The sequence below is a fragment of the Bombus huntii genome, chromosome 3 (assembly GCF_024542735.1).
Source record: "Bombus huntii isolate Logan2020A chromosome 3, iyBomHunt1.1, whole genome shotgun sequence".
NCBI lineage: Eukaryota > Metazoa > Arthropoda > Insecta > Hymenoptera > Apidae > Bombus > Bombus huntii.
The window spans coordinates 12,074,302-12,098,382 of NC_066240.1; the positions used below are offsets into that span (position 1 = coordinate 12,074,302).

Below are 24,081 nucleotides of genomic sequence, written 5' to 3' on the forward strand. Positions count from 1 at the left end.
GTTGAGTCCAGAAGACTAAATAAAACCAGACGATTAAAATTTTGGGGAAACAAAGATGAATTAATAATTTTGAAATATTATAAAATAGAAACTTTTGTGAATATTGATCCCATAAGCAGATTACTGTATGATTGTATTAATTATTGATAATGTATTATTTTGTAATAAAACAGGTTGTTCTCAAAGATCATAATTTACTAGCAACTATCAACCAATAGTTGGAGATCACGTGACCAATTGTCGTTATTTTCCTGACTTGTTGTTGAATAGAGTATAGCATCTTATATAGAATAATTTTAATGAAAAACTATAATTATTACATGATATTATGTAATCGAGAGTAAATTTTTTGATATTATAATATTAAATACATTAATATTAAAAACATATAGGTATATATAGTTGCAATTTAGAAAATTACGTAAGTGCAGTAAATAATATACTGAGTTGAATAACGTTGTCTGTTGCCTTCAAGTCAATCAAAATCGACTTTGTATTACATGCGCAGAGGACGAAAAGAGGTGTTTTCGGAGCTCTTGCGCATCCCCACTTTCGAATACGTTTGTCCCTGACATACGTCACATCCGGGTACATATTAAATTGTTCTTTCTGTTCCTGGATGTGGTGTAAGTAGGACGTTTGACCGTTGTTCGTAATTCACTTCTTTTTTTTTAAACTTGTAAATGTTGCATCGTAATCGATAATTCATTTACCCTTGTAATATTTTTGCATGTTTTAAATGTAAACGGACAATGATAAAAATTAATTATCATTTCAGGGTTCGTTACCTTGATCAATCGATTAAACACAAGTTATCATCTTCAACTGTAATTTAATTAGGAATTGAAAGTTTCTCTTGCTGTATCAAATATGTGAGTAACAACATCATTTTTAATTATAATTGTAGATTTATATTGTAGAATTTATATTTATATCTCAATGTTCTGTCTATCTCTCTCTTCAAAGTCATTCATGTTCGGCCATTATATGATATCCGCAATGCGTCGTTGCATTTCGCTATAATATCGTCCCGAAAATTTATTGACGTATAATGTTACATAATGGACTTTTTTTATGCAGGAATAAATGTTTTTACATTTATCTGCAAAAGTACCTTGTCAAAAATGCTTTTGATAAATTTTTAATTGCATATATATATAAAAACCGACATTGTCTATTGAAGGTTACGACATGTAATGGGAGCTATTGGATCCCTGAGAATTAGGTTTGTATATATACAAATATATATATTAACAGTTATAGGGAAATATAGGATCAAACACAATTTATTTCCAATGAAAATATAACTATTTTAATTATACCTCCCATTTTGGCATGCCTTCATTTTGTATATATCAATGGAGCATGAATGCTTGTGGGAGGAATAGTAATTTGGGAACATGCCTTCGGAATCCACATATTTTTTATCTGGAGCTGATTCTCTTTGTTCTCTACATCCATATGAAATACATAATATTGTGCTTTAATTATAATACTTGTCTAATTTTTATGTAGGACATACGGAGCTAGTTATCATGGTGGAAACTATAGAACAAAAGAAAGGGGATCTGCATATGGAAATAATGCTAATAATAGAAATGGACGATTTGAAAATCGCAACAAAAATAATATGCATGGCACTATGGGAGCCTTAAAAAAACCAAACTGGAGTTTTGAAAATTTAAAGCCTTTTAAAAAAGATTTTTATATACCACATCCTAATGTTCAATCACGTCATCCACAAGAAATAGATATATTTAGACAGGAGAATCAGATTACTCTTAAGGGAGAGAAAATTCCTAATCCTATACAACATTTTGAAGAAGGAAATTTTCCTGATCATGTAATGCAATGTATTAGAAAACAGGGGTTTAGTGAACCAACTGCTATTCAAGCTCAAGGATGGCCAATTGCAATGTCTGGACAAAATATGGTTGGAATAGCACAAACTGGATCTGGGAAAACTTTAGGATACATCCTACCTGCAATTGTACATATTAGCAGTCAACAACCATTAAATCATGGTGACGGGCCAATTGCTCTAGTTCTAGCACCAACAAGAGAATTGGCGCAGCAAATTCAAAAAGTTACTTATAATTTTGGCTACGTAAGAAGCACTTGTATTTTTGGTGGTGCGCCTAAAGGAAGTCAAGCTCGCGATTTAGAACAAGGAGTTGAGATTTGCATTGCCACACCAGGACGATTAATTGACTTCTTGGAACGAGGTATAACTAATTTACGTAGATGTACGTACTTGGTATTAGATGAAGCAGATAGAATGCTAGACATGGGTTTTGAACCTCAAATTCGAAAAATTATTGAACAAATTAGGCCAGATAGACAGGTATTGATGTGGTCTGCGACTTGGCCGAAAGAAGTTAGAAATCTTGCAGAGGAATACCTTGTAGACTATACACAATTGAACATTGGATCATTAACATTATCAGCTAATCACAATATTCTTCAGATTGTTGATGTCTGTGAAGAACATGAAAAACAAGCGAAGTATGTATTTTAAATATTTCGATTTACTAATAGTATAAATTATGTCAAAATAAAAATTTTTTATTTTATCGTTTATGATGAAAGTAATATATGATAGTTCGTGATTTTTCATAATATTTTATCTCTAAGAAGAACTGACTTTTTTATTCAATATATTAATATTTTACTTTTTAAAGGTTGCTTACAATTTAATATTTTATTCTTCTACTTTAGATTGCAAGATCTTCTTCAGGAGATTAGTAATGTTAGTCCAGAAGGTGGGAAGACAATAATTTTTGTAGAGACAAAGAAAAAGGTGGAGAGTATTACTAAAACTATTCGTCGATATGGGTGGCCAGCAGTATGTATACATGGTGACAAATCGCAACTAGAAAGAGATTTTGTTCTTACAGGTTTGTTGAGATATATATATATGTATATATATATGTCGGAGATGAAATGAAAACCGGAGCCTTCCCTATGCAATTTTGAGGAAGCCTTCTAATGCTTTAGCCTAGATTTTATCATAACTGTAATTAAGCAATTGTCATCTGTAATTGTTTGACATTTGTGAAAAGCGAAAGTGAGTTCGAGGTGACAACTGGTCGCTGAACGTAGTCACGGTCACGGGATAAACGTTTTGCTTGATGAAGGTGTGGATCGGTTGTATTGTTCTCCCTAGAAATCACATAGAATTGTACTTTAGAGATGCTGATATAATGGGACACGTTGTATTTGGAATCAATCTCCAGACAGAAATTGCCTAGTATCGGTGTTTGGATCTTTCTCAATGTTTCCAAAGAGTACACAACAAACTTTCGACAGATATTGCCTAGCAACAACGATTGGAACCTTCTCGATGTTTCCAGCGAGAATATAACAAACAAATGCAGTCGTATAACGAAAAAGATTTTAATCAGATTTTCATTCGAGTGATCGCCTTGGAAAGTGATACATCAAGTAATTTACCGAGTGATTCAGCAAACGTATTTTTGTGTTATAAAATTATTTAAAGATATCCCGTTGACCGTGGATTCGTTTGAAGCCCGGATCATTGTTAATAGCGTAAATTAAATTCATTATTTGTAAAATTTATCAATCGTTAATTTTCATTATTCGTTAAATTTGTTATTCGTAAGATATATTATTCGTTCCTTTTATTGTTCGATAAAACTTACTATTCTTTAATCTAATTATTAATTTAACTTATCATTTGTTAATTAATCATATTATTTATAAAATTCATTATTCATAATATTTTGTAAAGTCTTGTTTATTCGTGTAAATATATTTTCTGTTTTGTAAAACAATGGCTAATTCAAATGAAGAAACATTATGCGACTTAAATCCTAATGATAACCCGACATATATATATATGCTGATAACATTTTCATTGCATTATTCACATAATTACATTATGCTATATTAAATTTTAGAATTTAGAAGAAATAAGGATTCAATTCTTGTAGCAACAGATGTTGCTGCTCGTGGATTGGGTAAGTAATAGAGTTACTTGTTTAACATTTTTTATTTTTGTTAAAACATAGTAGATTTTGAAGAATTTATTGAAGTTTAGATCAGTTGTATTTGAGAAAATTTGTACTTAATTAAAAAGGGGTAGGGTAGGGTAAAGTGGCGATGTAGCACAGACTGGTTATATGAAGGTGATGCCCCACTGTTTTTGGAATAAAAATGATTAACATTAAATAACTTACCATGTTAATTAAGAAATAAGAAAAATTGATAAATAAGGACTTTTCAACAATGTGTTATTCTTTGTAGAATTCTATAGTTAATTATTGAAATTGTAGAACGATATAATAATATTAATGCAGTATAAAAAATAGTTTTAGTGTACATTCTCAAACTTTACATAAGCTTAATGTACTATAAATAGATGGCATTAGGTAGCTTCAACTTTTATTACTTATTCCTTTAAAATTTATATATATATATATTTATTATATTTGTATTAATATGAAAAGCGTTAAATTTTCGTAAGTTTTTATTTTTACTATTTAAGAAGAGGTGCTGCATTTTTTCTTTATTTTATATCGTATAATTGTGTTATATACTTCAGGTACTGTACAAAGTTTTTTGTTCATCCTAATTTTTCTATTAGCTTTATTGACGTGTAATGCTATCTATTTTATTTAAAAAAAAAAAAAAAAAATTGGAGAAAATGAAAAAAAAGGAGAAGAAAAGAAAAGAGGAATTAAATAATGTGCTTGTGTTAAAGAATTGAGAGTATAAAGATTGGAATATAAGAGAAGTGCTTTAGTAATATATGTGGGCATCCTGTAATTTATGTTAATCAGTCTGGTTGTCCTTTGTTTCAGAGGCACATGGTGCACAAATTGTATTGAGTGTGCGATGAAAAACGATCGTTCAATAAAGAAAACATGGCTCACTCATTGTACATACGCAATTCTGTTTTGCACATAATATTGTACTTAATGTGCCTCTGTGTTCAGCCTGTGTACCACGCAAGTAGTAGAGTGGTGCGCGGGTGGTGCCGTTATCGGCGCTGGTTGGTTGTGAGGTAAGACCGTTGGTTACGTTTTGGTACAACCATCACACTTCATAGCCAATGTTCAGCCCGTATGAGAGACAACAATCTATTGATTTTGCTACTATCGCTACTCGGTGGTGATGCTTAGGACACGACGTTGCGATGTGAAGTTGCATTTAAGAATAGCACACATCGTGAGGCGCTCTGTATGCAGTCATACGGAACGTGCATCAACGATAACAGGGTTTGTATTTAATTACTATGCAGCTAACTTACATTCATATACATTTATATGTACTGTAACTGATACAATTCTTAATTTATCTTCAATGTTTTAATAATTAGGAATGAAAGCGCCTTAATGTGAAATATTAGACAATATAAAACTGTAACAGTGTTTGAAAAAGAAGTTACTGTAAATCTTACTTAAAATCATTTTCATTATATTTGTTAAAGAAAAAGAATTTATAGGGAATACGATATACACTCCTTCTACTGTGACGGATTTCTTATTTAAATATCTACAATATTGATTCTTTTTATAAGTTCTTCGACTTTTTGTTCTATGTTATGAATACTTGTGTACAGAATATGCATAGAGAAAGGTAATACAAATATTCTATTGTTTATGTTACTAAGTAAGGTTTTAGAAGTTACTTATTAACTGTTATGAAGTTTTAATATTTAATATTGAAATTTGTGTATTTGATATGTGATGTAGTGTAGGCTTAGCTGCATATTCTCATGGAAAGATATGAAGATAAAAATAATTAGTTTTTCGCATTAATTTCTGTTATGACATTTAGCTTCGACTTTAACAAATAAATATAAAAATTTTAAAGAAGAACAGATCATGATAATATAATCTATATGGATTTCATATTATAGTTGGCATATTGAGTATATATTGCCAAAAAATTAATATTTTTATTAAATATAGCATATCTTACATCATATTTAACACACTCAATATTTTTATGTTAGTACATATTTTAATGAAACAACTTTAGATGTCGACGACGTAAAGTACGTGATCAACTTCGATTATCCGACTTCATCTGAAGACTACATTCATAGAATTGGTAGGACGGGCCGATCAAATAATTCAGGCACGAGTTATGCCTTCTTTACACCACAAAATAGCCGACAGGCTAAAGGTTTAATTAATGTACTTAAGGAAGCTAAACAAGTTATCAATCCAAAACTTATGGAACTTGCAGACAGAACTGGAAATGATCCTGCACGAAGTATTTATGAAAACTATGAAACTAAATTCATATAATATAATGATTTTGTTTAATATGCTTAAATGTTCTATGTGTAATTTTGCAGATCGTTGGGGCTATGGAAATTATCGCAGAAGAGAAACTGCTTTCCCTAAAACACATAAACGATTCGATAATCTAAGTTACTTTGACGCGTAGTTGGTTTAATTCAACTTCCAATCACAAACTTTCTGAACAAGTAACCTGCTGGAGATCTGAAACTTATTACAATTTGTTCCTCTGTGATTAGTAAAAGTTCTCCTTTAAGGCCCTATTGCTTTACGTTAGTTCCGTGCTCGGTTAATTTTTAAAATTTCTATTTATAATTTTATTGTTGTAGTTAGCGATAGTGTAAAACTTAGTAAACTACATACAATACCTTTGTCAAATTTCCATTATAATAATATTTTGCATTACATTTCTACTTTCTCATTCATTGAGGCACGCAAAGTGAAAAATATGCAGTAAGAAGTACGAAAAGAAATAGTTAATAGGAAATAATTGACAATTTCAAAAAATTAAGTTTGATCTAAAAAGTTTTCCTCCCTTTATTGACAATTGGTTGCTAATATCCATAATTGTTGTTAAAATTTTTTTAGTAAGGAAAAACTTAATTTATAATTATTTACGCGTCTTAGAAGTTGGAGCTCAGTAAGATATAAGTACGTAGTAAATGTAATCAGTATTCATTCCACTTCTTCAATGTGGCCAATTTGATACTTGGTCATACAGTGAAAATCATTTATTTGTTGGTGTCTGTGAAATTATGTGGGAGAACATACTGAATATTAACTGTGAAACTACACTTTGTTTAGTTGCATATGTATACTCTGTGTCAATATCATAGTATTAATTCGCCAAAAGAAATCTGCTCGATAAATCGATTTTGTAGTAAAGTTATGCATTATGAAAACATTTTCCATTGATTCAACAACTCTTACAAAAATACTATAGCACTTGAATAACTATTTCGGCAATTTTTTTATTATATATATTTAACCTGTTCAAAAGACAAAAATATCTCACATTAATGTATCATATTTGCAACTACAAAAATAAACCCGGTGTAAAAGAAAATAAAATGTTTATAATAATACACGTGGTTTAAATATATTCTCTCCTTTAACCCTTTCGCTACGTATAGGCGGCATCCGCGTGACTACCTGTGGGGACGAGTGTCGCCTATGGACGACGTCAGCGGGATACCACTTAATTATGAGCCCCGCGCAACATATGAACGCTTTCCGCCGCAGTGCTCCGTTCAGTACCGCTATTCCGGCGGCACGGTGGCCCGTACAGCGGTGTCACTCCGACGGAAAACACTGCAATAGTGAAAGGGTTAAAGAACAAAAATGCTTTGTCTACGATTGCATGTTTGCAAAATTTTCTATATTTGTAGTAGTTGTAATTCATGACATAACGAAATGTTCATTTCTATACTTAAAAACAATTAGAAAATCAAATAGATTTTACATTTCATACCTAGAAAAATTTAAACTTCAATTAAAATTTAAACTTTTAAAAATCACGCTTTAGCGTAATGCATGTTGCTTATTGATCAAACAACTTGTTCAAGGTAAGTGTACGTTATTATATTTCAAGAATGCATACGTTTGTGCATAGACTTATTTTTTGTGCAAAAATTACAGATTGTGAGAATATAGTACAAGTATTTGATAATTCAATAAAGAAAAATATTACACAACATATTACAGGATTACTGCTTGTTTATTCTGATTTTGTGATTCATTTAATCGAATCTTCAGAAGATGATGGATTTCGACTGTGTCACGAAGTACTTATTAACAATTCTGGCATAATGACGGATATTAAATGTTTGTACATACAAAATGATGCAAACAAAAGATTTTTTAAGAAATGGTATTTCCGGAGAATGAATGATGATGCATTAAAGAATGAGGAATTAGAAAAACTTGAGAGTAGCTTTGAAAATATTTGCTCTATATATGAAGTAATAATTTTAAATTTGTTTAAATTGTATATTGAATTATGGAATAAATGGAAATTGGAGAATTATGTGAGTATAGATCGTTGAATTGATTTTTAACGTATTTAAGGATTTAAATAAAGATGTAGTAAATTAAACAAAAATATTGTGGAATATATTTTTTACAGGAAAATTTTAATGAATATTTGGATTCAATAGCTGTAAACGGTCATTTGAACATTCCATCCAGGAGAAATATAAAACTTGTACTTCAAAGTGTCTGGGGATATAACTTAACATCACTGGTAAAGGATTATTATAGTTTAAACTATGCCTCCAATTTTGACGATTATTCGTCAGTCTCCGAAATAATACAGGACATTGATTATAATTATAACAAATAAGGAAATGTTAGTTATATAATAAAATATACGTCGAAAGGAAATTGTGAACTATATATATCAATAAATTCTTAGTTAAATATATTATTATATTTATAATTATATTAAAAGTATTCATCTAATCATTTATGTATTATCCATATACTCAAGGTTATATTTATTTTATGGGCATGATAATTATTGTGAACAGATGTGGATCCTGATTTTTCTAATGAGAATAATTTAGGTTATGTATAGTAAGAAAAATGATTTTATCCTTCCAAATAAATATTACATACATGTATTTTTTAAATACTGACTTGCCATTTATGAAAGTATTTTATTATTTGTATAAAAAGTCCTATTTTTAATTTTTCAGTTGTTATTATGCTATTTACAGTCTATTAAGTACCAAGTTTAGAAAATAATGGACACTTCATCAAAAGGTAATACTAATAATTTGGAACATGCTATAGCAGGAGGTGTTAGTGGTTTTGTAACACGATTTGCTTGTCAACCTTTCGATGTTGTGAAAATTAGATTTCAGGTAAAAGAACATATATCACAAGTAATACAACAACAATGTTTATAATGTTATACATAGACTTTAAAAAGAATTCTTTATCACTGTAGTTACAAGTTGAACCTATTGCTAACCATCATGTTAGTAAATATCACTCTTTACTACAAGCATTTTACTTAATATTTAAGGAAGAAGGTATTTCAGCTTTTTGGAAAGGACATGTACCTGCTCAATTACTATCAGTTATATATGGGACTAGCCAGGTAAATGTATATTTTATGAAACTTTCATGTAGCTTTTTAATTCTATTATATAATTCTTTCAGTTGAAATAAATATTATATAAAATAATCTCAAAAATTATTAATTTGTATTAGAGACATTATGGCTTTAAGTCTTACATCTGATACTGTATGTTGCATATTCTTGAAGTTTATAATTTATAAATTAAAACACAACAAAATTTAAGAAATATGAAAATATTTTTCCCTGAATAGGACAGTATCTACAAATTTTAAACAGTATCATTTGTAACACTGATCATTTGAATCTTGAATACCTTATCTAAATATGAAAATATTTTGAAGTTATTGTCAAAATATATAATTAAATATTAAAATGTTACAGTTTTATTCATATAATGTGCTTATGCATGAGTTTCATAATTTTTCATTACTAAATGAATGGAAATATTCAACAAAGTTTGTAGCTGGTGCAGGCGCTGGTTTTATAGCTACAACTGTATCATTTCCTTTCGATACATTAAGAACCAGATTAGTAGCACAATCAAATAATCATGTAATCTATAAAGGAATTTTTCATTCTTGCAGGCAAGTTAAATACTGTAAATACACCTTTCCATCGAATCAAACATTGTTTAATAAAATATATTTACAGCTGTATAATACGACATGAATCTCCAAAGGCTTTTTTTTATGGATTATTACCGACTGTATTGCAAATTGTGCCACATACAGGTTTACAATTTGCATTTTATGCATTTTTCAGTGATATGTATAAGAAATATTACAATGAAACTGATACTAGTTTTTTCAATTCTCTAATATCTGGTAGTACAGCTGGTCTATTAGCTAAAACTGCAGTATATCCGTTTGATCTTAGTAGGAAAAGGTTACAAATACAAGGATTCAAAAATGGTAGAAAAGGTTTTGGTACTTTTTTTGAATGTAAAGGACTTATAGATTGTTTAAAATTAACTATAAAAAAGGAAGGAGTAAAAGGACTATTTAAAGGTTTAGTACCATCTCAATTGAAAGCTAGTATGACAACGGCATTGCATTTTACGATATATGAGCAAAGCTTAGTAGTATTAAAAGCCTTGAGGTATATTTCAGAAAAGTGAAGTTATTATAATGCTAGTTTTAATATTAAAAGAGTACAGTATATAATATTCTCTCCATACTGTCATATGTACAAAATAATTTATACATATATGTTAAGTGTATAATATGTATGTATAAACATATAATCATACTTGTATAAAGAATCAAGTTATAATGGTAAATAACAATCTAAGCTTAAAGCTGATTTAGTCTCTCCTCACAAATTTATTTTTGCTTCAGTAATTTATTTGTGATATTTAACTTAAGTTATATTTATAATTGAAGTGGAGCAGGCATTTCAGCTGGAGTTCCTTTCAAGACTGCTATAATATTTTTAGCAGTAATTATTGACATTTCTTCTCGCGTTTCTGTAGCAGCACTACCAATATGAGGTAATGCAACTGAAACATAAGTAAATCATTATTTTTATTATATATTTTACTACAGATAGATCTTAGTTAACTTACCACAGTTATCTAACTTTAAAAGTTCACTATCTAATGGAATAGGTTCAGGAGTCATAACATCTAAACCAGCAGCTCTGATTATTCCACTTTTTAAAGCTTCTATCAGAGCAGATTGATCAACAACCTCTCCTCTACTGACATTTATAAATATAGCAGATCTTTTCATTTTTTTAAATGTATTTTTGTTAAACATTTGTCTTGTATCTTGAGTTAAAGCTGTTGTTACAATTACAAAATCACTTTTTTCCAATAACATATCAAGTTCTACTTTTTCTCCTCCAAATTCGGATGCTTCCTGCTTAATACTCCTACTTGTATACAATATTTTAGCAGTGTTAAAGCTGTTAAGACATCTTGCTACTTGAATACCAATACGACCTAATCCTACTATTCCAACAGTTGATCCAGATAATCCTGGTCCACACATCCAAGTTGGTGACCATGCTTTCCATTCACCCCTATATAAATTATATTTGAAATAAAATGTATGTTTAATTACACGATTTAATAAATAAAAAAATATGTTCTGTTTTATACTTGTAAATGGCTCTGTTTGCTTCTATTAATCTTCTAGACGTAGCTAGTAATAATGCTACAGCCAATTCAGCTGTCGCATCTGTTAGAATACCAGGAGTATAACCAACTTTAATATTTCTCTTCTTCAAAGCTTGCAAATCTAAGTGGTCAACACCAACTGACATAGAAGCCACAACTTTTAATTGTGGTCCGGCGGCATTTAAAACTTCTTCATCTATTTTGTCTGTCAATAAACAATAAACTCCATCCATATTTTGTATTTTTGATAATAATACAGATTTAGGAATTGGTTCAGGTTTTTCCCATAGAACAACATCACACCTAAAATATAAAATAAAAAGAAATAGAAATATTAATAAACAGTTTTTTTCATTGCAAGCACGTATAAATCAAAGACAAAAATATAATATTGGCACGAAATGTTTGAGATGTTAAAGTATAACATTATACATATGTATCTTTACGTAAACGCAACTTCATAGAATAAGATATGAAAAATTGGGTAATGTGTTTTACATGACTTAAGAGAATGAAATGTATTTTAAGTGTTCTTTAAATATTAAAAATATACTCACTGTTCTTTAAGTAAATTTAACCCGGCAGCTGGAATGTCCGGGCGGGTGATCAAAACTTTTGGTCGACTCATCTTAACTGGACTAGATGTGACAAATTTTTGATTGTTACGTCTTAAAAGTTTGAAAGCAATTAAAAGTAGCGACCTTTGATTTGATTTCGTGTAGAAAGTGAAGTTAGATAAAGACATTTTTTATTAAATAGATGGTTGTTATTATCTTATATATTTGTTCAGTCTCGACTGAACAGAAACATCAAATACGGGAAAATATAACCTTTACTTATCATTAATTAAATATTTTAATCTTTTTTTATGATTTTAAAGTTCAAACAGATTACTATATAAATCCATATGTATGTTAATTGTAATTTCAATATCCTTTAGTGGTTCGAAAATGTTAGAAAACTGTCTTCTTTATTAAAAATAATACTTTTATTATTTTATTATTATATATAATTCCCAATTTATTTTGTATACCTTTTTGCTTTTATTTCGTATATCAAAAGTAATAACATGCATTGGGAATTGTTCGATAACACGATATCAAGTTTTTATATGTGGGTAATAAAAGACATTTTCTGATGAAATGAGTAAACATAATAAAAAATAGAAAGTTTTATTATTTCCATTTTATTTCCGCAGGAAAACATAATATTTTATATATATATATCAATACTGTGCTGTGAATTATGTATGGTCCATATTCTTAAACATTAATATTTTAAAGTACAGATGATTTTGAGTTGTTATAATTTCTTTTAGCTGCTAAAATAGTATTTTTCATTAACATTACTACAGTCATAGGACCTACACCTCCTGGTACTGGAGTTATATGTCCAGCAATTGCCTGAACATTTTCAAAATCTACATCTCCTACTAATTTGTATTTATTGTCCATCTTTATTCTTGTAATCCCTACATCAATTACACATGCTCCTGGCTTTATCATTTCCTTAGTAATTAAGCCAGGAATACCAGCTGCAACGACTACCAAATCTGCCAATTTTGTAAATTTTTCTAATTCAGTATGGGGAGTATGGCGATGACATATTGTTGTAGTCATATCTAATGCACCTATTTCATCTGTGAATTAATTTGCTGTTATGATTTCATCGACTTTTTTCCAATGTTACATTCTATATATATAAAATTTCATTGAATTTGCTATTTTACATTTTATTATTATATTTACGTTTTATACCTTTGCTGTCAGCATGTAAAAGTAATGCAATTGGTAACCCAACATGTTTAGACCTTCCCACTACCACTGCATTTTTTCCAAAAGTTTCAATATTGCTCCTAATTATTAATTCTTTTACAGCCAAAGCAGTTGCCGGAATAAACCTACTGTTATTTAATGCTAAATTACCCAAATTCTCTAAATGGAAACCATCAACATCTTTATTTGGTATAATTGCTTGACATATTTCATGTTCATTCATGTGTTTTGGTAATGGCAATTGCACGATAATCCCATCTACATTTTCATCTTTATTTAAATGATCAATTTCTTTAATAAGATCTTGCTGCGAATTATTTTCTTTTAAATGAATAACATAATTTTCAATTCCTGAGTTATCAATAAAATAAATATGTTAGACATGTATTCAATGTATCAATTACATCTATCGAAGTTGTTTAAACATTAGCGTTATTTTACCAATGAAGTTTGCAGCTTTCATCTTTCTTTCAACATATACTTTACTAGCTGGATCATTTCCAACCTTTATGGCTACGAGTTTAGGTCTCTTTCTATTATCATTTATCCAATCCTGAATAGTTGCTTTTAATTCATTTTGAATCTCATCAGCTATTTCTTTACCATTTATTATAACAGCTTTTTGTCTAAAAAAAATATATGTTATGTACCTCATATCGAGTCAATTAGAAAATTATATTATATTATATTATAACTTTTTAAATCTTTAAAAATTGAATATGTATTACTTACAAAATTTTTGAAGTATGTAATTGTCTCAAAGATCCATGTAAATTAATTCCTAAGACTTTCTTCCAGTGAAACATGTTTTAAGTATAAAATCGTTTATATATTTAATTATTTTATAGTAAAATATTTGATCATTTATATACATAACAATATATAAATTGTTACTTGTAGTACTTAACATAACATAATGTAATATAACATATATATATATACTGTATTTTATGTAATTATAATTCGAAATTATGATATCTATCAGTTTTTATAAATAATGTGATAATGAAAAAACACAGTGAACCTGTTGTTGGTGAAAGTATACTAAATAGTTTGCAGCGATTACTGGTGAAAATCTTGCAATGTTTTGTAGTGAAAGGGAATGTTGATTTTTTACTTTCGAAACTAGTTTTGCCGGTACTGTTTTATTTGTAAAAAGAATTAACATTTAATCTATATTTTACATATTTATTTCAGGAAAATGACATTGTAATTTCACTTATATTATTTAAGAAAGTGATATATAATATCATAAACGAGATATAGAAATATTGCATATAAACTTTCTATGGGACTACTTTTCTTCAGGTAACGATAACGTTAATATACATATTTATACTATAGCAGACTGACTATAGCGATATTATAACAACAGTAACATTAATTTTACTTTCATCATTGACTAAGGATAAGATAGATCTGGCACTATATGAGTTTTCTTGCCTTACGTTCTAAAATACCGATTTGGGAAAAGCTTCTTATCAGTTTCGTGTCACATGTGACGATATCGATTCAGTATAGTACTGGTTTGAATAAAAACTAAAGTTTTGTATGAAATTAAATAAAATATAGAACAGAATATCCTATAATCAGAACGTAGTATAGAATTTTATGTTTTCACAATACTTCAGAAAGCATGACACACTATCAAAATATGGCGGACGTGTAGTTGGAGCTAGATGAAAAGAGAGTTTGCGTTTCGTCCCGGGACTACCGGTGGACTCGTCAGTAAGGCTATGCCCTGTAGTCCCAGCCTTAGACGTAGAGGGAGTTTTTCCGTGTTTCCTTACTTACCATTAAGTCATATGGTACGTTATCGATTCAGTGTAGAACTGGCACGTACAACGCTAGTAAGACGGTAGAATGTGTAATTAAATATCGCGATATTCGATTATTATCGATATAATTTTTGGCGGTCAATTTACGCGGGAATTCCACGAGCGATATTTTATCGTACGATATCGTTGTGATCGAGTACAATCATATGTCCATTTCGTTGTAATAGGAAAACAGTGAAAGACATGGTAGTATCGGGATCGCACGGTAAAATATCGCCCATGTGCATTCAGTCTTTATAGTATCGAAAGCAATAATTTTAAGAAGCTGGAAGTGCAGCAAAAAGATCCGTTATCCAGAAGTTATTAAATCAAAGTTAAAATCAATCGTGTTCAAGATTTATATTTGCATCATTGAATATCTCTACGATTTGAAGTAACAAGATGGGATAAGGTAAGGATAAACAAGTCAAGCAATCTTCAAAATAATTTATTAAAAATGTCGCATACTCGATATTCGAATCGGTAATCAATAATGGTATAATTAGTAACTATATGCATGTCGTGTGAGCATGTTTCCGGAGGTTCTGTTGAAATTTTTTACGTCTGACGGTGATCGATCCTCTTTCGTTCTCATTAACCATTCCATAGAAGTGTCTTTCAGACCAAACGATACGATCTTATTAATGTTAATCAATCAATTATCACGTTTACGTTATGAACAGTAATAGCTGTTAAAGTTTCTCACTTTAAACGTCACAGTAATGTTTCACAATTTGGATTAAAGTTCATTAATGCATTGAATTCATTTGTATGTCGAAAGTATCTCGTTAAGTGGGTAATGTAAGTACTCTTTCGTTTTACTTCACGTTCAATACATGTGATCGGCCTGATAGACGCATCTATAAACATTTTTAGGTAGTAGTACATCTTCGTAAACATGTACGGTGCACGAGCGCATGTGCACATATGTTATTGTCGGGCCTGTTCTTGATTCCACGCTCACCGTAAATTGGATAATTTATTCTTACATCGTAATGCATTCTTCCGTTTGTGTTTATGATTATTTTCTTGCAGTAATAGTGTCAGAAATCGTGAGTTTCGCTGTCTCGAGATATTGAGTGTATATTCCTTGTTGCATAATTTTGTATATTCGTGCCGTGGGCGATGTGTTAAAAAAAATTAGCGAATCGTTTAACTTCTATGTTAAGCTTTCGAACAATTTGGGTGCAAACTGTCGAGCGAATAGAAAGAAAAGAACCATCGTGCATAGAAAAAAAGAACGTTGAATGTAAGTATATAGATACATACATATCTATCGCGATGCGAACGAATCGTTCGAAGGGAATTTTAAACTCAAATATCGATATACCGACAGTCGGTAACATCCTGTTTCATAACAGATTCGCTCAACGTAGAATTATCCTACATTACAAAATCTGTTACTTATAACGTAGGAAAAAGTAAGACGAGGAAAGGAGGATATCGAATATCTTAAAAAAGAGAGTTACGCGAACGATTTACCAACTGCTATAAATGATCGTGTATGACTCTGCATGAAAACGACAGAGAAAGCGATACTTAATGCTTACTCGGTAATTTTCATCGCTCGAAGCGATGATTATTGCGGGGCGCCGAAGCGTTTCAAACAATAAGCGTTTTCGGCAGTCTTCGGGAAGAGTTCGGGAACTCGTACAACTTCTGTGCTACTAGATAAACCAGGCCTGTTCACAGGATACACTATAGTGTCCAAATCATTTCCCGCACTCTGTATCCATATAATTATCGTAGCATGTGAAAGTGCTCGATAACTCGATCGGTTAATTATATGTCGATTCTTCGACGAACAAAGTTAGAGCACAAAATGAGAAAACGATACCATTTCTAATTAAGGAACTAAGTTTCACATACTAAGCAGAAACGTAGATGCGGAACTAGGATCATGAATCTTGCTAGAGAGCTATAGCTTCCAATTCTTTTTTCTCTTATTTTGTACTGTAAATTTATCCTCTAAAGTATCGACGCTACACGATATGATTACTTTTACGCTATACTATTTTTCGAGAAGATCACGAGACTATGACGAAGAATAAACGATTTGGGAATCCTATACGTGGACAGGCCTGAGATAAACGCTGTACAAGTCAGTTCGCGGAGTTTTACAAACTTCCTATTTACGTCACGCTTTCTCACTTTCCGGTTTTTCTCCCTTCTGTTTTACCGGTCGTTCGTTCATTTATATCACGCTTTCGTTTCTTTTTACGTACAACAGTTTATCGAGAAATCATTATTAAACTTAATCGTCTTGTGCAGTTTCTCGGTTCTTGCCATTATCGCTTCGGCAACACTTACGCTTACTTATGTACATAGAACCGCGCAAATTTTTGTCGATTCGATGCGCGCCTATCGGAAGTCGCTTATACTCGTTACATCGTCCATTCGTTTGTTCTCTCGTTCATCGTGTCTCAACGGAGACTGGTGTCAATCGAGGGGATAACAAGCGTTCTTTCGTTTCATTTCTAATTAATTATTCCCTGACGATACTTACAATGATATATTGCAGACGGAATCAAAGAAATACAAGCACGTATCCGCGAGAATACAATCAAACGAATATAGCTGTCTCTGTCAACCACTCTTAACATTTGAATATTTTTCATAAACGTAATCGTCAATTTCATATCGCGGAGATTAAAGTTGAAATATAAGACAAGTATCGTTAAAGCGCGAGAATAACGCCTGTTCTTAAACGTCGACCTTTCCTTCCTTAATACCAGCGCGCTCATGGATATGATTTTATATCGTAATTAATAACGTCTAATCCTCTACATAGTTACTCGTTTAACTTAGATCATCATCTAGAATTAGTTAAAACTCGTACGTGTATTTTACCTTTATTTACAATCGAGTCGTTCGTAATCTATTTACACGTACACCCGTACGCGGTCATCGGCCTGTAATCGCCACGAATTCTCAAATTCCGAAAGTTACGGTTTCAAAATTCAACGATCCGAACGATTCGAGAATTAAAGGGAAGAATATTCGAAGAAATTGACAACCCAGAACATTTTTTTTTTTTTACAAACATAACGTAATCTAAATACTTAAGCGTTCGAAAATATGGAAATTTAGACGAAAAGTTTCGTTTCCTAACGTATTTATCGTAGTTTCGCTTTTCATTTTAACACGTTCGCTGCGTACGAAGCACGTTCCAGTCGGTCTATACCTTCATTGTTGTGTATCCTAACGATTCGAAGTGGCACGTGAACTGAAAATCCCGAAATTATGGAAAAGTATTTCATGCTAATTCCTATTAAACGCGTGTAATAAATAAAGATACGTATGACAATTTTTATTAACATGTACTCGCTGTACGAAAGGAAAAGTGGATTCAGAGAGCAGCGAACGTGTCAAGGCGAGAGCTGAACCGAATTTCGAGAAATTCGCGGAACACTCTTTGGTCGAATCTATAGCCAAGTGGTAAACGCGGAGCCAGCATGGTGTTCAGAGGATATGAGTTACTAGGGCCGGGTTGGTTTAACGTCGATGCGATTCCACGGCCGATGCCCTGTCGCCGTGCGGGTGTCTCTAAACACGCGGGCCGCGTTTTCATGCGCGACGTCAATAAAGGTTCGCCGATAAATTGCACCGTGCGGCTGGTTCGTTTGCGTATGGGTTTGATCCGGTCGTGGCAATAAACCTTTACTGTCCTCGTGCACGTGAACAACGCGGTCCCATTAGGGAAAACGTACTTTTTTTTTCCCCGCGCGTAATCTCGTTCATCGGCTGTCCGTATTCGATTCTCGTCTGGGAAGCTCGTGCTGGTTTTTGAAATATTAGAAATTCTGGCCGATTTACGCTTTTGCGCGATTTCCCAGTTTAACAGTTTATCGATATATACGACGAAGACGTTGTTTCCGTACGATAACGAGGAGTCGTTGGACTCGCGTTATCCGTCGTTGTTCGTCGAACAATTTGAAGAGAAGAGCGAAAAGAACGAATCGACGCGGAAAATTAATAGCTTGACGTCGGATTTGGACAAAGGTGCAATTCTGCTCGAAGGTCGCGGAACAAACGATTTAATGGCAATATTTGTATATTTGTATATTCGGTAAAGCCGAATGGCAAAGGACAAGTGAAAACGACGATCGATATCGAGAAGAGAAGAAAATATCGAGAGGAATCTTAGAAAATTAGCTTCTATACCGCGTACCATCGAGCACGATGAACAAAGTTACGCGCCGGAAACGGTGATTGGCGACAAAGCCGCGAGGTACAGCGTTCGCAGAGGCTTCAGGCCTCTTCGAAGCGATCGTTTCGTCGCGATATTTTATCTCGTGAAAGTCACACTCGAGGGAAAAAGAGAACCGCACCGTTGATTCATCAGGCGGATTGTTCTTCTTCTTTTTTAATCTTCTCGAACCTATTGTCCGCGAGCACGCGACTCCTTTATTTCCTTTTATCAGACCGATTCTCCGGAAGCTTAAGGTTCTTCGACCGGGGCGTAGGTGGCAACCAAAACGAGAACTCGACCGTGAGCGATCGTCTGGTAGTAAATCAAACAAGCTTCGCCATTCCGTGCGGAATCCTCTTGCGTATGGTTCAGAGGACTTTTCGACGTTGTCCTTCTTTCCTTTTCTCAGCTGCGGGATCTTCTCGGTTTCGTTATATGTATTTCGTATACCGATTTCGTTTTATCGTGAATCTTTCTTTTCTTGTTTCTTTCTCGTTCGTTTTTTCGGACAGATTATTGCTATTTCGTTAAACGTTCGATACGAGCAATCGATTCGTCGTAAATGATTGAAATTTTAAAGGCGATTATCTCTTCTTTGGCAGCCTTTTCGTGCGAAACGTTCCTTTTTTTTTCTCGTTCGATAATTTTTACTTTTCTAATGTCTGCGATCGGTGTCCGTTCTTCGCTGGTCGACCGAATCTCTCGAAAAATGCTTGAATCGCGTACAGATAAATGAAACGAAATGGCAGTGAACAGATATCACGTAACACTTTCGTCGTAAGAGCAACGATAGAACACGAAACTAAAGCGTCAGTCTTCGATTCTCTGGGGGTGTATCGCGGCGGCGAACCGGAATCACGCGAGCAAACTGAACAATCGAGACTAAAGAAACCGTGGAAACTCTTCCTTCCCCATTTTGGCACGGCCAACTCCGGCGGTCGTACGAATTTATTGGTCCCCGCAACGCAAGAAACGCGAGAATGATACATCGATAAATTGAGGGTGGGAGGGACGAGAAAATAATTGCAGAACGACAAGAATGGTTCGTTGCACGAGTTGGTTCTCGAGCGAGATCGACGGCTGTTGGCGCGTACAAGCGCCGCTTCGTCGATTCGTATCGAGTGGAACGCGAAATAACGCGGCGAGTCAACTATAATCAACTTCGGTATGAAATAAAGCATGCGTGCGTTTTCCTATATACTTTTTGCATCGTCCCGGTGGACAAGTCTTCTCGTAAGGACGAAATCCGGTGACAACTCGACGAGAAATTTCCTCCGTTCCCTCTTTTCTTTGCATCGTCGCGTCGATGTGGACGCGTCGGCCGACGTCGGTCGTCCCGTACGCCGAGGAATTCTTCAAAATTACTATAAAATCTTCCGAACGACTTAGACCTAAAGAACTGTACGGCCGAAATATCGAACGAATCGCGCGATTTCGTCCAACTTTATTTTCATTTTGTTCGTTTGCCGAGAATTATTCGCGTGGAGGGGGTGTGTCGGATGAGCCGATGAACGCCGCCGATGTGGCTCGTCGGTGGCTCGTTCAAAGCATATAGAATTAATAAATCGAGTGAAAAAGATGCGATTCCACGCGGAATACGTTAACGATTGTCTTTTCATGAACGTACAATGGAGGGCCGGTTACCGAACGGTCGTCGATTGTGGCTTTCGTAGCGCAGACGTCCCGTTCACGATTTTCCTTCACCGAGCGATGTGGTTGACGTGCACGCTGAACACAGCGGGAAACGATGGCGGTGCTTTCAGTTAGCTGACCGGTCGTTAGTTTTTTTTCTTGGATCGTTTTCGGTTTGCCTCTGGTTCCCTTCGCTTCGCCTCGTATCTTCCGTCGGCTTTGTTCCTTCGTTTTTGCTTCTGCGCTTCGCGAGCTCTACGCTTATCGGCTAGTAGTAAAGCGGCTTCGAACGGGTCTCCGTTCGCAGCGATCCATTACGAAAGAACAGAAGAGCAGAAGAAAATTATCGCGTTGCTCGATTCTTAAATCGCATTCGCCGGTACAACTTTCGAACACCAAACGATCCCGTCAAATCTCTTCATCTATCGTTCTACCGTTAGATTTATAGCAATTGAAATTGCGAATAAGTGGGCAGAATTTCCAAGGTCAAGTATACTTTCGATCAAAGTCGCGTCTTCCTTCACGCGCAGCCGGTGATACAATTCGAAATTTGAAATGCGGAAAGCGCGAAAGCTGCGAACGGACACGCGTGTACGAACGTGTCGTGTTACCCGATACAAATAGATAAATAATCAGTTATGTACAAGTATGAACATGGTGTACAAGTTATGGCGTCGGGTGTCGTCGCGGCGCCAATTCTACGAAAAAGAATTCGACGCTTCCCTCCTGGCGCTTACACATCGATTCTCGTCGCCGACGACCCCTTTCGCCAGGGTGTAACAATCATTATTAAACGGAGCACAGCTCCGTGAAAAACAGCATTATATATATCACATAATTTCAGGCTACCATACTTCTACGTCATTTTCTTCGTACTCGTTCTTCCCGAAGTCGTCTTATCGCTAGTGTGACAGTATCGTTAAGTCGTCTAAACGGTAATCACTCGAAACATTTGGTCAGTATCTATAGTTCCCGGATAGGCTTACTATCCATACTGTTCCATCGTGATCAACGTCGATCATCCTAAGTCGAATCATCTTCGTAGATCTCTCTCGCGTAAACGCTTCTTTTTCCCGATAACAAAATTCCAAAGACGATAGTTTCTGGCCACTCTTCTACGAATTGCACGAATAGACGTGCTAAACTCGCGTATAGAATTCGAAAAACTCTTTCTTTTCCAAAGTAATTCGCGAGAGAAAAAGAACGAAGCGAGAGCGAGATCATTCAATTTTTCTGCTCTCATTGTCCCCTGTTGACGTTGATATAGTCGATAGAGACGACAACGTTTCGCTCTCTTCTCAAAGACAGAGTCTCTATCGATTCGATGAAAAAAGAAGAAGAAGAAGAAGAAAAGAAAAGAAGAATCAGAGACGAAAATTTCATGGTTATCATCGATTTACGTGAATCACGATGAAAGCAGCGGTAGTTCATCCGAACACGCGCGACTTCGACCGAGCGTTTTACAGAGGATCTCGCGCGCTTACCAAAAGGGAGCATGAGAGCGGAGGAGAGAGAGGAGCCATTGTGGCTCGTGCTTAAAACCGCGTCTTCCGTCCTCATCGAGACATCACCTCGACGGACGATCGAACGACCATAGTGCGAGTATTTCTTGTTGGTTCCCTGCTCGATGCCACGGACCGACGTCTTCTTCTTCTCTTCGTTGGGTCGGCGTTTAATCGAGCGCGAAGTCCAACAGAGTTTCAGGCTCCTCTACCATGCCAATACGTACGAACCAGGTATCGATCGATCGGCCATCGTTCGATCGGCCATCGTTCGATCTACCGATGGGTCGATATCATCTGGTCGTCGGAGACAAAAAGTTAGCTACGCTACCAGCGAAACGATATCACTAGGATCTCATTACTTATTGTCCTCGTTCAAGCAACTCGATTCCTCGAGTTTCGATGACTTTCTAACCGAGAAATCCTCGGAAATGCGTCACCCTGTGCTCTCGGCGCAAATAATAATCAGCTCGGAGGAATGGACCGGGGCTGTTCAAGTTCTCGATCAACGTACGCGATACTCCTCGAACCAATCGACGAAAGATAGCGAACGAAGGCGATCGAAGAAAGCACGCGAGAAGGAACCAAGGCACGCGAGGAGCTCGGCAACTTATTCCGGTTAACCTGGATCGCGAAGAAGACAAAGACGCCATTCTCGTGGTCTCGTGATTTTGTTCTCGATAAAGAAAAATCCAGGAACGTTCTAAAATATCAGAAGCGAAAGCCAAAGGAAGCCTTAAAGTGTCAGAAAATACAGAAACGGATATGGCAAATATCAACAGCTCTGGTCCATCCTCCTAAAACATCTGCAAGCATTTATCCCGGAGTCCGCGCGTCTGTCGTCGAAGCTGAGAATTCGAGTCGATTCTCACTGAACCAAAGATGCCAAAAGAAGCGCGCAAACACCGTGAACCTATCCGTGTAGGAGAAAGAAAGCGCAAGCCGGTGCAGGTCATCGAGCAGCGAACCGTCCTTTTGGAGCAGAGTCTAGGTCTCCTGCGAAGTATACCGGTAGCAGAGCAGTTCTGCGCGTTACGCGGAGGCGGGCGTCGTCGTGGCGCCGGAACGGGCGACCCCTTCAAGAGGACGCGAAATGGGACGCGACGACGCCACGACGAGCGACGAATGGGACAACCGTGGGCGATCGTCACACGGTGGTCACCCGGTCGACCTCGACGTATCGCACAGAACTGTCGCTGTGTCAGCAAATCACTTCCTTCCCGTCGATGATCGCCGTCTCCGAGGAGATGCTCTTCAGCCGGTGCTGCGATATCGATCGGTTCGCCCGTTGCCTGCAGATCCGCCAGATCACGAAGCAGATCACGCCGATGATCGTGACGATCGCGAGGATGCCGATGGCCAGGTGCAGAGGCGGCAGCTGCAGGAGGACCGAGCAGTGGGTCAGAGCCTCGTCGTAGCCCGATGGACAATGGGAGATCCCGTCGCACCACAGCGACGCGTTTATGCACGCGTCCAGCTCGGGGCACCGCTGCTCGCAGTCGCGTGGCATCTGCAGCCCTGCGCTCGACGTCACCGATGGTCTGCACCGGAAAGTTGAGAATAGGGTTAGGAATCTCGGTGGATATCTTCCCGAAGACGCTTAAGCGTCGAATAGCTGTGAACATTTCTTACGTTGTGTAGTATCGTTCAGAGGCGAGCAAGGACGATTAGGTAAATGAGCGGTCTA

The 24,081-nt window shown here is 34.8% G+C and overlaps 6 protein-coding genes and 1 long non-coding RNA gene across 20 annotated transcripts in view; 3 read left to right on the plus strand and 4 right to left on the minus strand.

Moving 5' to 3' along the window:
- Nucleotides 1-472: 472 nt before the first annotated feature.
- On the plus strand, nt 473-7,357 carry LOC126863631 (ATP-dependent RNA helicase p62-like). Of its 4 annotated transcripts, none has more exons than XR_007688935.1 (8): nt 473-626; nt 779-872; nt 1,184-1,225; nt 1,516-2,505; nt 2,719-2,897; nt 3,921-3,980; nt 4,824-5,240; nt 6,007-6,223. XR_007688935.1 is itself a non-coding variant. In XM_050613999.1 (8 exons), the coding sequence occupies exons 3-8, from the start codon at nt 1,197-1,199 to the stop codon at nt 6,418-6,420; spliced, it is 1,587 nt and encodes a 528-aa protein (XP_050469956.1). In that variant the 5' UTR covers nt 476-626; nt 779-872; nt 1,081-1,196; the 3' UTR covers nt 6,421-7,357. The 4 variants fall into 4 exon arrangements, 3 of the variants coding, with proteins under 3 accessions (XP_050469956.1, XP_050469955.1, XP_050469957.1); XM_050613999.1 differs by lacking the exon at nt 4,824-5,240 and adding an exon at nt 6,329-7,357 and having other exon boundaries at nt 476-626; nt 1,081-1,225; nt 6,007-6,243; XM_050613998.1 differs by lacking the exon at nt 4,824-5,240 and adding an exon at nt 6,329-7,357 and having other exon boundaries at nt 476-626; nt 6,007-6,243.
- Nucleotides 7,036-7,785, minus strand: LOC126863684 (uncharacterized). The gene is made up of 2 exons (XR_007688944.1): nt 7,744-7,785; nt 7,036-7,531 (listed from the first exon to the last, which is right to left on the minus strand). It is a non-coding gene; the product is annotated as an uncharacterized LOC126863684 (long non-coding RNA).
- On the plus strand, nt 7,538-8,694 carry LOC126863673 (uncharacterized). Of its 3 annotated transcripts, none has more exons than XM_050614091.1 (3): nt 7,538-7,837; nt 7,911-8,299; nt 8,398-8,694. In XM_050614091.1, the coding sequence occupies exons 2-3, from the start codon at nt 8,081-8,083 to the stop codon at nt 8,611-8,613; spliced, it is 435 nt and encodes a 144-aa protein (XP_050470048.1). In that variant the 5' UTR covers nt 7,538-7,837; nt 7,911-8,080; the 3' UTR covers nt 8,614-8,694. The 3 variants fall into 3 exon arrangements, with proteins under 3 accessions (XP_050470048.1, XP_050470049.1, XP_050470050.1); XM_050614092.1 differs by having other exon boundaries at nt 7,977-8,299; XM_050614093.1 differs by having other exon boundaries at nt 8,028-8,299.
- Nucleotides 8,398-10,659, plus strand: LOC126863657 (mitochondrial thiamine pyrophosphate carrier-like). Of its 5 annotated transcripts, none has more exons than XM_050614058.1 (5): nt 8,398-8,514; nt 8,969-9,136; nt 9,223-9,375; nt 9,739-9,941; nt 10,009-10,659. In XM_050614058.1, exons 2-5 carry the CDS (start codon nt 9,017-9,019, stop codon nt 10,472-10,474), a joined length of 942 nt encoding a protein of 313 aa, XP_050470015.1. In that variant the 5' UTR covers nt 8,398-8,514; nt 8,969-9,016; the 3' UTR covers nt 10,475-10,659. The 5 variants fall into 5 exon arrangements, with proteins under 5 accessions (XP_050470015.1, XP_050470014.1, XP_050470012.1 ...); XM_050614057.1 differs by lacking the exon at nt 8,398-8,514 and adding an exon at nt 8,697-8,836; XM_050614055.1 differs by lacking the exon at nt 8,398-8,514 and adding an exon at nt 8,699-8,846.
- Nucleotides 10,477-12,496, minus strand: LOC126863647 (glyoxylate reductase/hydroxypyruvate reductase). Its single transcript, XM_050614037.1, has 4 exons — nt 12,034-12,496; nt 11,459-11,779; nt 10,922-11,379; nt 10,477-10,855 (listed from the first exon to the last, which is right to left on the minus strand). The coding sequence occupies exons 1-4, from the start codon at nt 12,219-12,221 to the stop codon at nt 10,728-10,730; spliced, it is 1,095 nt and encodes a 364-aa protein (XP_050469994.1). The 5' UTR covers nt 12,222-12,496; the 3' UTR covers nt 10,477-10,727.
- Nucleotides 12,497-12,632: 136 nt separating this feature from the next.
- On the minus strand, nt 12,633-14,132 carry LOC126863652 (bifunctional methylenetetrahydrofolate dehydrogenase/cyclohydrolase, mitochondrial). Its single transcript, XM_050614048.1, has 4 exons — nt 13,984-14,132; nt 13,693-13,877; nt 13,234-13,602; nt 12,633-13,115 (listed from the first exon to the last, which is right to left on the minus strand). Exons 1-4 carry the CDS (start codon nt 14,055-14,057, stop codon nt 12,754-12,756), a joined length of 990 nt encoding a protein of 329 aa, XP_050470005.1. The 5' UTR covers nt 14,058-14,132; the 3' UTR covers nt 12,633-12,753.
- Nucleotides 13,984-24,081, minus strand: part of LOC126863605 (uncharacterized) — a 207,363-nt gene continuing 197,265 nt past the window's right edge. For all 5 annotated transcript variants that reach the window (XM_050613916.1, XM_050613919.1, XM_050613915.1 and 2 more), the window contains one exon: nt 13,984-23,935. In XM_050613916.1, coding sequence (XP_050469873.1) covers nt 23,596-23,935 — 340 coding nt within the window. In that variant the 3' untranslated portion in view covers nt 13,984-23,595. The remainder of the gene's footprint in view (nt 23,936-24,081) is intronic.